The 12,252-nt window shown below is 41.8% G+C and overlaps 2 protein-coding genes across 2 annotated transcripts; both read right to left on the minus strand.

Annotated features, from left to right (window-relative positions):
* Nucleotides 1–503: 503 nt before the first annotated feature.
* On the minus strand, nucleotides 504–8,243 carry LOC139461194 (uncharacterized). The gene is made up of 3 exons (XM_071242788.1): nucleotides 8,082–8,243; nucleotides 3,358–3,526; nucleotides 504–2,302 (listed from the first exon to the last, which is right to left on the minus strand). The coding sequence occupies exons 2-3, from the start codon at nucleotides 3,473–3,475 to the stop codon at nucleotides 1,683–1,685; spliced, it is 738 nt and encodes a 245-aa protein (XP_071098889.1). The 5' UTR covers nucleotides 3,476–3,526; nucleotides 8,082–8,243; the 3' UTR covers nucleotides 504–1,682.
* LOC139460373 (SUMO-interacting motif-containing protein 1-like) lies at nucleotides 5,711–6,724 on the minus strand. Its single transcript, XM_071241865.1, has one exon. The coding sequence runs from the start codon at nucleotides 6,722–6,724 to the stop codon at nucleotides 5,711–5,713; it is 1,014 nt and encodes a 337-aa protein (XP_071097966.1).
* Nucleotides 8,244–12,252: the final 4,009 nt, after the last annotated feature.

The raw sequence follows: 12,252 nt of genomic DNA on the forward strand, positions 1-12,252 counted from the left end.
TTTTAGCAATATTCCAGCGGAAAACACCAGAAATGGGCTTCACACATTGTACCCATATCGGGAATCGAACCCAGGTTTTCGGCGTGACGAGCGAACGCTTTAACCACTAGGCTACCCCACCGCCCCTGTGCACAATGGATGAAACACTTCTAAACTGCTGTGGTGATATTGCTTGAGTTCAAGATAATCCTCCATCAGCTGATCCCCCACATATAGGTCGTACGTCTTAATAATGGTTAACAAGAATTAGTATCCAGTTGCATGTGCAGGGAGGTTTCGAGGACGATCACGATTGCCGCTCGATTTGCTTAATGTGATAGTCACGTTCACTTGAGACAGTGGTAACTCAAGATCTACTATGAACACCGCCCATTGTAAACTGAGATTTCCCATGACACTGAGCTGGAGGTAAAGGTAAGTATCACCAACCAGCTTGTGATTCTTGGATATCATTATAGGAAAAATGACACTTTAAATCTCATAATGATTATTTGTTAAAATTGTTTATTGGCCGGGTATAAAGAATACAGTCATATTTTACTCATCCATATCTTAAAAAAAACCAGTTATTTCATCTGTAAATATGTCGCTTTACCTAGTGCCAAAATGCAAACACATCTTATATATCATATTGTATGAGATATTGTAAAAAGTTTGGAATGCAAGAAACTAAGGATTTATTTAAAAAGTAAAAATAACAATAACTAAACCATGCAACTATATGACGTTTTGATGATACAATGTAGATAGGTGATTAAAAAGGTTTGGTAAGAAGATAAGTGCACTATACAGACAATGAACATTTGGTTTCAACACATATGGCCAGGAGTAAAAGACATAAACATATACGTTAAGAGACACTGATCGCTGCTTGTGTGTTTGTGAGACGTTTTGCTGCCATACATTGACGTCCATTTGTCTTTGAGATATTTTCCTATCATACATTGATCTCCTCTTATGTGTCTTTGAGATATTTTCCTATCATGCATTGATCTCCTCTGATGGGTCTTTGAGATATTTTCCTATCATACATTGATCTCCTCTTATGTGTCTTTGAGATATTTTCCTATCATGCATTGATCTCCTCTGATGGGTCTTTGAGATATTTTCCTATCATACATTGATCTCCTCTGATGGGTCTTTTAGATATTTTCCTATCATACATTGATCTCCGCTGATGTGTCTTTGAGATATTTTCCTATCACACATTTATCTCCTCTGATGTGTCTTTGAGATATATTTTCCTATCATACAACGATCTCCTCTGATGTGTCTTTGAGATATTTTCCTATCGTACATTGGTTTCCTCTGATGGATCCATTTCATTCATAACAAGGGCTTAATATGTGAGTGAATAATGTTTTAAGGAATATTTCAGCAATATCAGAAAGCGATGGGTATCGTCATTGGGCTGAACATATTTTAACAATGTAGAAAATCGAACCTGGGCCTTTGGCATCACAAGAGATTACCACCGCCCTGAACTCATGAGACAATATTTGTGAATCTATCATTTTTACATGACAAAGTCTGTTAGCCCTGTGGTTAAATCGTTCTTTCGGCGCGCCAAAGGCCTGGTTTCGATGCCAAACATGACGTGATCAGGATCAGAACATCACAAAATGTTTTCTTAAATTACTTGAGATGCAAACTAACAAATACTTAGTTTCTTGCGACCTAAATTATTCATGCTCATACACATATAGGAACATTATCGCAAGCCCAAGAACTAACACACCGATATTGGATGTGCCTAAGGTCGAGGAGACCCCTACTCCGCCATTAACACCACAAGAGGGTGTGTCACAAAACTCCGGAATGCATGTGCCATTGGCAACCCATGTGCATTGAGATGGGTTCTGTTTGAAACAACAGTCGACAGGGCAGTTGTCCGTAGTTTCACCAACATCGCATACGTAATTGTAACAGGTGTCAGGCATAGAAGAAGTCGATGGGTCGACAACCTGCAAATTTAAACCGCTCCTCTGGTCACTGTATTGTTTTTTACAGTGTTTTTTGAAACATTTAGTAAACATCCAACATGTTCCAGGAATATCAAATAATTTGATGCTAGGTTTGCATATGTTCGCTACACTACCCTGTCCCACACAGCCCCCACATGCAAATTCTTCCCTCACAACACCATTTCCTTTGTCTTCTCCCCCGGGCTTGCAGTAGCTTGTACTTGACGCTCTCTGGTAGGTTCGTCCATCGCAGGATGAGTCGGTGCTATTGATGTTGTTGCAACACGCATAGAAATGCACTCGACTACTGCCACCTCTGTTGAAGGAGAGGCATTTACCTGGACAAGCAAAAAGACAACAACAGTTTACCTGTATGTGCGAGAAGACGTCTCGGGTGTGGCTATCACAATATATTGCTCGTGACACATGTCAGAGTGAGTGAGTGAGTGAGTGAGTGAGTGAGTGAGGGAGGTAGGTAGGGAGGTAGGTAGGTAGGTAGGTAGGTAGGTAGGTAGGTTTTACGCCGCTTTCAGCAATATTCCAGTAATATCACGGCGGGGGACACCAGAAATGGGCTTCACACATTGTACCCATGTCGGGAATCCAACCGGGTTTTCGGCATGACTAGCGAACGGACATATGTCAGAACAAGTTCTACTGAAGGGATACAATTTTGATATCGACAAGAATGGTACAATAGTCCGATAACCGATGAAGCTTTTTATCAGTGTTTGAAATATTTTTTAAGTACATCATTCTATTAAATTGACTGCTGTAAAACCGGACAATTTTGACATTTACTGTTGCTATCAAGATCATCAGAACTCCAGTTGAGAATAAGTACAGGAAGAAGGGAACTTGTCAAGTCAAGTAAGCCATAGGAGACGAATTCCATTTCCTTCTTGTGAGCAATGATGAATTATCGTCCACGTTTAAACGTTCTCAGAAATAACACTACCCGTGAAGATCCGGATTAGAATAGGTCTTCAGCAACCCATGTTTGTGTAAAAGGCGACAATGCTTGTCGTAAGAGGCGACTAACAGGATCGGGTGGTCAGGCTCGCTGGATTGGTTGATGCATGTCATCGATCCCAATTGCGTAGATCAATGTTCATGATGTCCATCACTGGATTGTCTGATCCAGACTCGTTTATGTACAGACAGCCGTCATATAGCTGGGATATTGCCGAGTACAACAAACAGACAAGCAAAACAGAAATAACACAACCTTCATGAATGGCTGGTTAGTTGGTGCATCATAATCACGCGTTTATGAATCATTATTCAATAGTGAATAAACCAGGTGTTCGCACAAAAAGGTGGGCGTATACTGCATCACCGGTAGCACCCGCCACAAACACATGCAAAGACAATTATGGATGACGGTCATTACCTGGTGCGGGGCGGTCTCCAGGCTTTCGTTTCACTCGGACATGTCCATGTGTGGAACCAGCATAGACCAATGTGGCGAAGCACACAGTCAACCATATATTCAGCCGTTGGGTGATCATGTTTGTTTTTCAACGCAACCAGGGCCTATGAAGTGAGAAAATGTCTTTAATCTGAAATATGAAAAGACATTGTTCTATGCGGGATTTATTATGGAAAGGTTTCTAATGTCAACTACTAGGTAAAGCCTTCTGCTTGGAGTGGAAGACCCGAGGTTGGATTCCCGACATGGTACAGTGTCCGAAGCAAATTGTCCATGTCACCCGCTGTTATATAGCTAAAATTTGAATGCGGCCTAAAACAACTTTGTTTAAATTTATATACAGTTAAAAACCGTTAATTTGGATGGTGTCGTATCAACAAAAATCGTTCAGATTAGCATATTTCTGGATTCCAGCATTGATATGTAGGACAGGACTTAAAACTCCCCACTCAATAAAAGGTTGGAAGAATTTATCCGATTTATGATATATAATTATGGTTATTAATATTTTCTTTTAATCTAAACGTAGTTATAATGGAATTATGATGTGGGTGCAGAGTTGTGTCCCTTACGCGTGCCAGGAACGTATGGCTGTGGGTTCGAATCCTGGTTGGCCCTGAGTACGTTCCTGATAGATGAATATTTATGACCTACGTCATATTTTTTCTCACATCAAGCTGACACGCCGCCATATATTTGATTCAGGAGTAATGTTCCAAGCGGGAATAACCCAAACTGACCCGTTCACTTTTATTGTATTATTATGATCACACAACGGGCGTTGAATATTTAACGTCAGGGTCGGTGAAGCACCATACAGTATCGGAAAGACTAGTTTTCGGGAAGATACACCAGTGATTTTATATCAGCACTGTTACGGACACGTACCCAGCAAAGCGAAATATCGCGTCGTATACGAGCTGACGTGGTTTGAGACGATACGGTAGCTTTCGTGATCATAATAAACTCCAAAATGTTTTATACCCGATAGTATACCCGGCGCACTCAGCAATGTTCCAGCTATATGACGGCGGTCTGTAAATAATCGAGTCTGGACCAGACAATCCAGTGATTGACATCATGAGCAATTGGGACATCAAACAAGTCAACGAACCTGACCATCCGATCCCGTTAGTCGCCTCTTACAACAAACATGGGTTGCTGAAGACCTATTCTATATCTTCACGGGTGTGCTCTTTCGTACGGGGCCTTACAGGACCGCTCGGTCGTGTGGTCACGCTTGCCGGAGTCCCTGATCCCAATGCGATATTTTTTTATATAATTATTTTTTATTTTTTTAAATTGGTTATCACTTTATTTTATGCGATATTTGTAGCTAATAGGTTGTGATACAGATCATCTCCAGCTCGACATGTTCCTCCCTAACACAGATGTATCCACAAACATCCAACTAAAGAGTGAGTGAGTATGGTTTTACGCCGCTTTTAGCAATATTACAGCAATATCATGGCGGGGGACACCAGAAATGGGCTTCACACATTGTACCCATGTTGGGAATCGAACCCGGGTCTTCGGCGTGACGAGCGAACGCTTTAACCACTGGGCTACCCGACCGCCCCTCCAACTAAAGAAAGCATAGCAGGTTGCTAATGATTCAATACGAGTGGAGGTGTCTGTAACTTTGTACCTTGTCGTAATTTATTACATCCGTTAAATATAATAGGATTGAGAGTTTGAAATTGGAGAAATATTAAGTAGCGACACTAATTTGCGAAGTATTGCATTATTATGTTATTGATAAATATTAAAATAAATCAATTTGTGCAAACGTTATGAAGAGTTGTTTAAATGCCTTTCAAATATTAATTGTTAATGTGGGAAGATATATAGATCTATATATATATATACGTTATAGCAATAGTGAAGGTCCTATATTGAATTTAATGGGCAAAATTGTCGTGTGCAAATGAATTTGACCATTTTTTTTCTAAAATTAAGGTAAATTACATTTTGACCACTAGGCTGTACTGGCTTATCGAGGATGACGTATTCAGATGTAAAGTTTATGTTATTGGATGATTGCCGTTGTCTTACCATATGTAAACTATACATACATTATCCTTCCATGACATGCTTATTTATTTGTGTGTTTGCCGAATTCAAATAATTAATTATGTAAATAACCGATTCTGGACTAGACACTCCTGAGATGACGATGATATGCATCAACCAAGTCAGCGAGTCTGACCACTCGATCCCGTTAGTCACCTCTCAGGACATGCACAGTCGCCTCTCCTAGCAAGGATGTGTAACCCGGATCTTTATGTGGGATCAAATGCACGTAGAATGCCGATTATATTATACTGGAGTACTGGAGTACAGTGTTGGGAGGCTCTAGCATGGCGAATATAGGCTGGAGTACAGTGTTGGGAGGTTCTAGCATGGCGAGTATAGGCTGGAGTACAGTGTTGGGAGGCTCTAGCATGGCGAGTATAGGCTGGAGTACAGTGTTGGGAGGTTCTAGCATGGCGAGTATAGGCTGGAGTACAGTGTTGGGAGGTTCTAGCATGGCGAGTATAGGCTGGAGTACAGTGTTGGGAGGTTCTAGCATGGCGAGTATAGGCTGGAATACAGAGTTGGGAGGCTCTAGCATGGTGAGTATAGGCTGGAGTACAGTGTTGGGAGGTTCTAGCATGGCGAGTATAGGCTGGAGTACAGTGCTGGGAGGTTCTAGCATGGCGAGTATATGCTGGAGTACAGTGTTGGGAGGTTCTAGCATGGCGAGTATAGGCTGGAGTACAGTGTTGGGAGGTTCTAGCATGGCGAGTATAGGCTGGAGTACAGTGTTGGGAGGTTCTAGCATGGCGAGTATAGGCTGGAGTACAGTGTTGGGAGGCTCTAGCATGGCGAGTATAGGCTGGAGTACAGTGTTGGGAGGCTCTAGCATGGCGAGTATAGGCTGGAGTACAGTGTTGGGAGGCTCTAGCATGGCGAGTATAGGCTGGAGTACAGTTTTGGAAGGCTCTAGCATGGCGAGTATATGCTGGAGTACAGTGTTGGGAGGCTCTAGCATGGCGAGTATAGGCTGGAGTACAGAGTTGGGAGGTTCTAACATGGCGAGTATAGGCTGGAGTACAGTGTTGGGAGGTTCTAGCATGGCGAGTATAGGCTGGAGTACAGTGTTGGGAGGCTCTAGCATGGTGAGTATAGGCTGGAGTACAGTGTTGGGAGGCTCGAGCATGGCGAGTATAGGCTGGAGTACAGTGTTGGAAGGCTCTAGCATGGCGAGTATAGGCTGGAGTACAGTGTTGGGAGGCTCTAGCATGGCGAGTATAGGCTGGAGTACAGTGTTGGGAGGTTCTAGCATGGCGAGTATAGGCTGGAGTACAGTGTTGGAAGGTCCTAGAATGGCGAGAGAAAAGCTATTTTGTCCCAATATGAAACAAGCTTGCGACAAGTTTTCATATTCTGAAACAGACTATACATTCTTCGGGACAGCAACGTTCCACTTGAGCAAGCAATTTTTGTGATCTGTTTCTTGATAGAGGTAAACGTACAAGCAGTGGCACAATACAGTCTACTGTACATAACACATATTAAGTATGTGGGATTTGTGTAGCTGAACAGACTGAAACAATGCGTCTAGCGGTATGACAATGTTGTTTGCGTGAGGTTAACAATTAAGCTATTCACTTCAGCAGAGCGTTCGCACAGTCACAGTAACCCGATAGTCCCCTAAGGGCGACATTGCAAGTGCAACTTCAAGTGGGAGTCAACACAAATATATACTTTCCACATCTTCTTGAAAACACAAGGGATAATATATATAGCTCCGTAGGGGCTCGGGTTAGCATAGGACCTGCTTGTCCGGAGAGATCAATACATTGTGTCGGGTGGTCATGTTCCTTATACCTTGCCTGATCACTTGTGTTTAAGGCCCAGCCTCGTTACATGAAGGCCGGGCTGACATAGCAGGACTACTGCGGCGTTAAACAACATTCATTTCACTTATTAACGAAGCTTATGTAAAAAAGCTTTTCCACTTCAGTGTTTATTCAAAAACTCCCGTCGACGTGTTTAACCCATTGCACAGTTAGGCTACTGTACCGATATAGCATATACTCGAACACATCTTTTAGACGGAGTCGGTATCGTGTAGTCAGGTTCGTTGACTTGGTTGATGCATGTCATCGTATCCCAACTGTGTAGGTCAATGCTCAAGAAGTGAATGAGTGAGTGAGTGAGTTGGCTTTAACGCCGCTTTTAACATTATTCCTGTGGGAGGAAAGCCCGAAGTGACGCAGGTCTCAGACGTTTACCACTTCAGTGAAACCCACGAGCACGGGTATGGTGCTGACAAACCTAGAAAATAATTGGGGCGAACCGGGATTCGAACCCACAATCATAGGTTTCTGGCGTGCCCAAAGGACGCAACTCTGCACAGCGAATAACGGCGCCTTAGACGACTGGGCCACCCGTGCCCCCAAAGAAGTTAATGACTGGATTGTCTCGAATATTTACAGACAGCCGTCATACATCTTGAATGTTGCCGAGTACTGCGTTAAACAACAAACCAACAAAGGAACAAACACATATACAGAGTTCGCCGTAGCGGTGAACAGGATAGAATACAGTTATCTCGGATCGATAAGTGTTCAATCATTGCTCGCAATGTGTTACCGAGGCCGCCTTGTCATGAAACTATACTATAGATAACAACATACCTGAGCTTACGCTGGCCTGGATTTTGCAGCTACACCGGATCAAAACATTCAGGATGTGAGCGAGAGACTCTCAAGCGTATTCTATTTATGCAGTACACGCAGCACAGCCGAACTATCGGATTGCGTCTTTCTCGGGAGGTCATTGATTCATTACGTTTCCTAGAAAACGCTCTTCCCCGGGATTTGTAGCGTTATTGCTTGATGCGTGGATGAGTTTTCAGGAGTAGGGGAAGGCTCCTATGTGCCGTGTGCCGGGAGCCACAAGGAAGTGCCAGTAAGCGTGAACCCAGGGGAGAGTTGGGTTACATAGACTGGCGGCAAGTCTCCCTCGCCAGATCCTTTATTACGAGGCTGTAGAAATACGGGACGCCCCTAACTCACATCTGTCTCCAGAACTCTCACGCCGACTTCTTCAGATAATTAAAATATTTTTTCAATGTTCTGCACTTTATAATATAAAAATGCATTTAGTGTTTGTCTGAAAAGTTAGTTACATAGTTTACTTAATCAATTCTGGTTTATTTACTGTAGACGAATTTATATGACCATATATCCCGGGCTGTTAGTTTGGGATATCTGTCCTTCAAACACAGGAGTCCATCCGTGGGTCCACAACACTTTATTTGTGATATAACAGTTACTGCATGTGCATAATCACGATTGTGGTGATGGGACAGACATGGCCAGGCAGCATATCAGAGGCGTCAGAGAGCCAACCTGCCTAGCCGCTCCCGAGGGTCAAGTCCCGACTAACCGAAAGTATTCTAATTTTATCTCGTTAAATCACTGACCAGCTGCCACGTTTCGAATACGATACCTCTCTGGTCAGCCTGCAGTATCCCGCACCTCATCCACAATGTCAAGCTTCAGTGACCAACCGGCCATTCTCTGGCCCTGACCTGCACATGACTCTGTGCTGTTGGCCATAGTATAAATAGCCCAGCTGGTGTTATAATTTGATTTGGGCAACGATGTGAATATTTATCTCTATATATATTTAACTTATTTAACTCAGGGAATATATTAGACATATATATATTCCCTGATAAAACCTATACTCTGCCAAACTGCCTATGATACATAGTGTTATTGGCAAACCCTTCAGTCAATTCTAATTGATCAAGACTGCACAATGTCAGGGGAAATCATCATTACATCTCTGTAGTGTTTTGGTACCGTTAACAAAGGTGAACATATTGCATTAGTGTGTCGCATCATGTATGACGAACAATACACAATACATTACTAAAAATACAACATCTGGCCGATTCAAATAACGGGGATTGCTGGTTGTAACAACCTGTAAATACCTCCTATGGAAGGTGAGACGCCGTTTATGCTCCTGATTAGAATTGGTCGTCATCAACCCATGCATGTCGATTAACAGGATCGGGTTGTCAGGCTCGCTGACTTAGTTGATGTATGTCATCTTATCCCAATTGCGTAGATAGATGCTCATGATGTTAATCACTGGATTGTCTGCAGGTTCGATTATTTACAGACGCCGTCATATAGCTAGAATACTGCTGAGTGCGGCGTTAAACAACAAACAAATCATCATTTATCACCATGCATTTGGTGAAGTCTACCGTAAGGACGAGCGCAGGATTCTCTAGAATGCTGAGAACACCGCAATCTATGTGTACAAAGCTTTGGAATTCCCTTTGCCTCCAACATTTGAGAGAATTACCCTATCGCATCAGCATTGCAATTGCACATTCATCCAATGGGCTTTTGACGTTCAATGTGTATTGTGTAGTGCAGTGGAATATCTGCTTCGGACTTCATTGCGTCATTGTTTTGACATCCAGGTGAAATGAACGTTTTACTTATTGTGGGGCCGAAAGTTAGTCTGATTTTTACAGAGGCCTGTGTTAGGAATATTATAAGACAGGGTAACAAATGTAAATAGAAACAAGATTCAAAGAAGTATTATTATGAGTCATAGTATATTCGGCACCATTGATATCGCCTTGTATTACAAATGCTGATTAGTTAAAGTCCTGTCCCGACAGATTCCACTGTGCACGGGAATATTTGTAAATGTAATAGGTGTGAAGAAAATATGTCCATATTAGCGATAGGGTAGCTCAGTGTCTCAATCAACGCCGAAACTGTCGAGTTCGATTCCTTACATCGGGGTAATGTTTCGTTTGAAGCCCATTCCTGCAGCCACCCGACGCCTTGATATAGCCGTTGAAGCGTATAAAACCATACACATGCATTAAGTGCACACAAAGAACTCAAACTTTGGGGTGCATGATAACAAAGACATTTATTCATAACAGAATAATAAACACATATAATATATCCATTGTAATAAAAAAGGTGTGTCAGGTATACTTGCTTCAAATAGCTTCGCCAGCAAATATTAACACACTCGGGATACTGTGACACTCAATCAACCGAGTCACCGAGTCCGACCACCCAGTCCACGTTACAAGTCGCCGCTTACGACAAGCACAGGTTACTTGAGGCAACGCCTACTTCTTTAGGACTCCCCATAGGGTCATATCAACATTTAAGGCCATTAATACATTTATATTTGTTATTCAACGCCGCACTCAGCAATATTCCAGCTAATGACCACGGGTCTGTAAATAATCGAGTCTACACCAGACAATCCAGTGATTGACATCGTGAGCATCGCTCACGCAAATGGGATACGATGATATGCAAACCCGGGTTGCTGAAGACCAGTACATGTACTAACCCTCGCGTTCTTGGGGTCGTGAGTACATAATTAGGAAAGTATTAGATATAAACACAGAGCAAGTAGCACAAATGACACAATTACTCAAATGAACAGTTCACTCATTCACGTTGCCCTAGCGACTGTCACTTCCGTCCATTACACATACGTATGGAAGTTCCTGCAGACGACACTGAACTGAACTTTATATACATTTGATGGCTAATGGTTGTGTTAGACTATATGTACAAACATATATCTATAAAAATTGAAAATATGGAAAAGAGTAAACTAAGTGAAGAGCCTTTGACTTTAAGTGAAGTTATTCATGTGTTAGGGGTGTTCTGGAAACGTCAGATCTGAGAATAAGTTTGTCGGCCTTTGACACTGTGCATGGGTTGTGTCTGTCTGGACTGCTTTAGTACTCAGCTCAATGATGCCCAGTTTGCCACTGGGTGAGTGAGTAGATATCTTGACCCCAGCAGTGATAACTCACCGGATGCCTATTGTGTAAGTTCTATTCTTTGAATGACATTGTTATAAACTTGTCACAGCTGCTGCTGCTTAATAAACCGTAAGGTGCAATATATAGTTCTTTGTATTGTATTTATATTCAGGTTGGTATTTCTGCTATCCAAAGTGTGCAGTGAGGCCTTCTTATTCTTTATAGTAATTTTGGATACAAAAGTGCTACGTTTATGAACACACAAATGTCATTTTAGAAAGTGGTCATATGTAACAAATGTTATATTTTGGATGACACTTTCTTAGTAAAGTTCATAGCTTTCGGCCATGGGAGCTGTGCCAGTTTACACTTGTCAGAGGGGTACACAAAGTACGTGATCTAGACTACCAGTTGTCGTACTTCCATTTTTGCGGAAGCCTCGGTGGTTGAGTGGGTAATTAGATAGGGACTCAACCAAACAAAGTGCGAGAATTTGTACTTTACTAAGAAAGTGTTGTCCCAAATATGACACTTGTTACATATGACCACTTTCTGAAATAACATTTGTGTTTTAATGTGTTGTTTAGTTTCGGTTGTTTTGCTTGTACATTCCAGGAAGTGGTCAGTGTTCCCATATTTATAATGTATTGATTACAATCTAGTAGTAAATAGGGTTCATACACGACTTTTATATTTAATTTAGTACCATGAATTGCACACTACATGCTGCAATTTCGCGTATTTGTTCATTGGAATATTTAGCTCTCTTTCACTTATCCAGCCTTGTAATAAGTGGATAATTTGTCAATTGCTTTACGCTAATTTCTATTAAACAAGTTTTCTATGGCCTTCCACTAAGCACAAACATCAAATATTCAATATTCAAACAACATATCTTCTTAATGTCACTCACTCATTCACTCCAATATCAACCTTTCACTCACTCTTATATCAACCCGGTCCTCATTTTTTGTAATAGATATACTCTTATGTACTCATAACGCTTTCTCTTAAATAAGCGCATATCCAATCTG

Source organism: Haliotis cracherodii, unplaced genomic scaffold (assembly GCF_022045235.1).
Source record: "Haliotis cracherodii isolate W230 unplaced genomic scaffold, xgHalCrac1.p SCAF_14, whole genome shotgun sequence".
In the NCBI taxonomy this organism is placed as follows: domain Eukaryota; kingdom Metazoa; phylum Mollusca; class Gastropoda; order Lepetellida; family Haliotidae; genus Haliotis; species Haliotis cracherodii.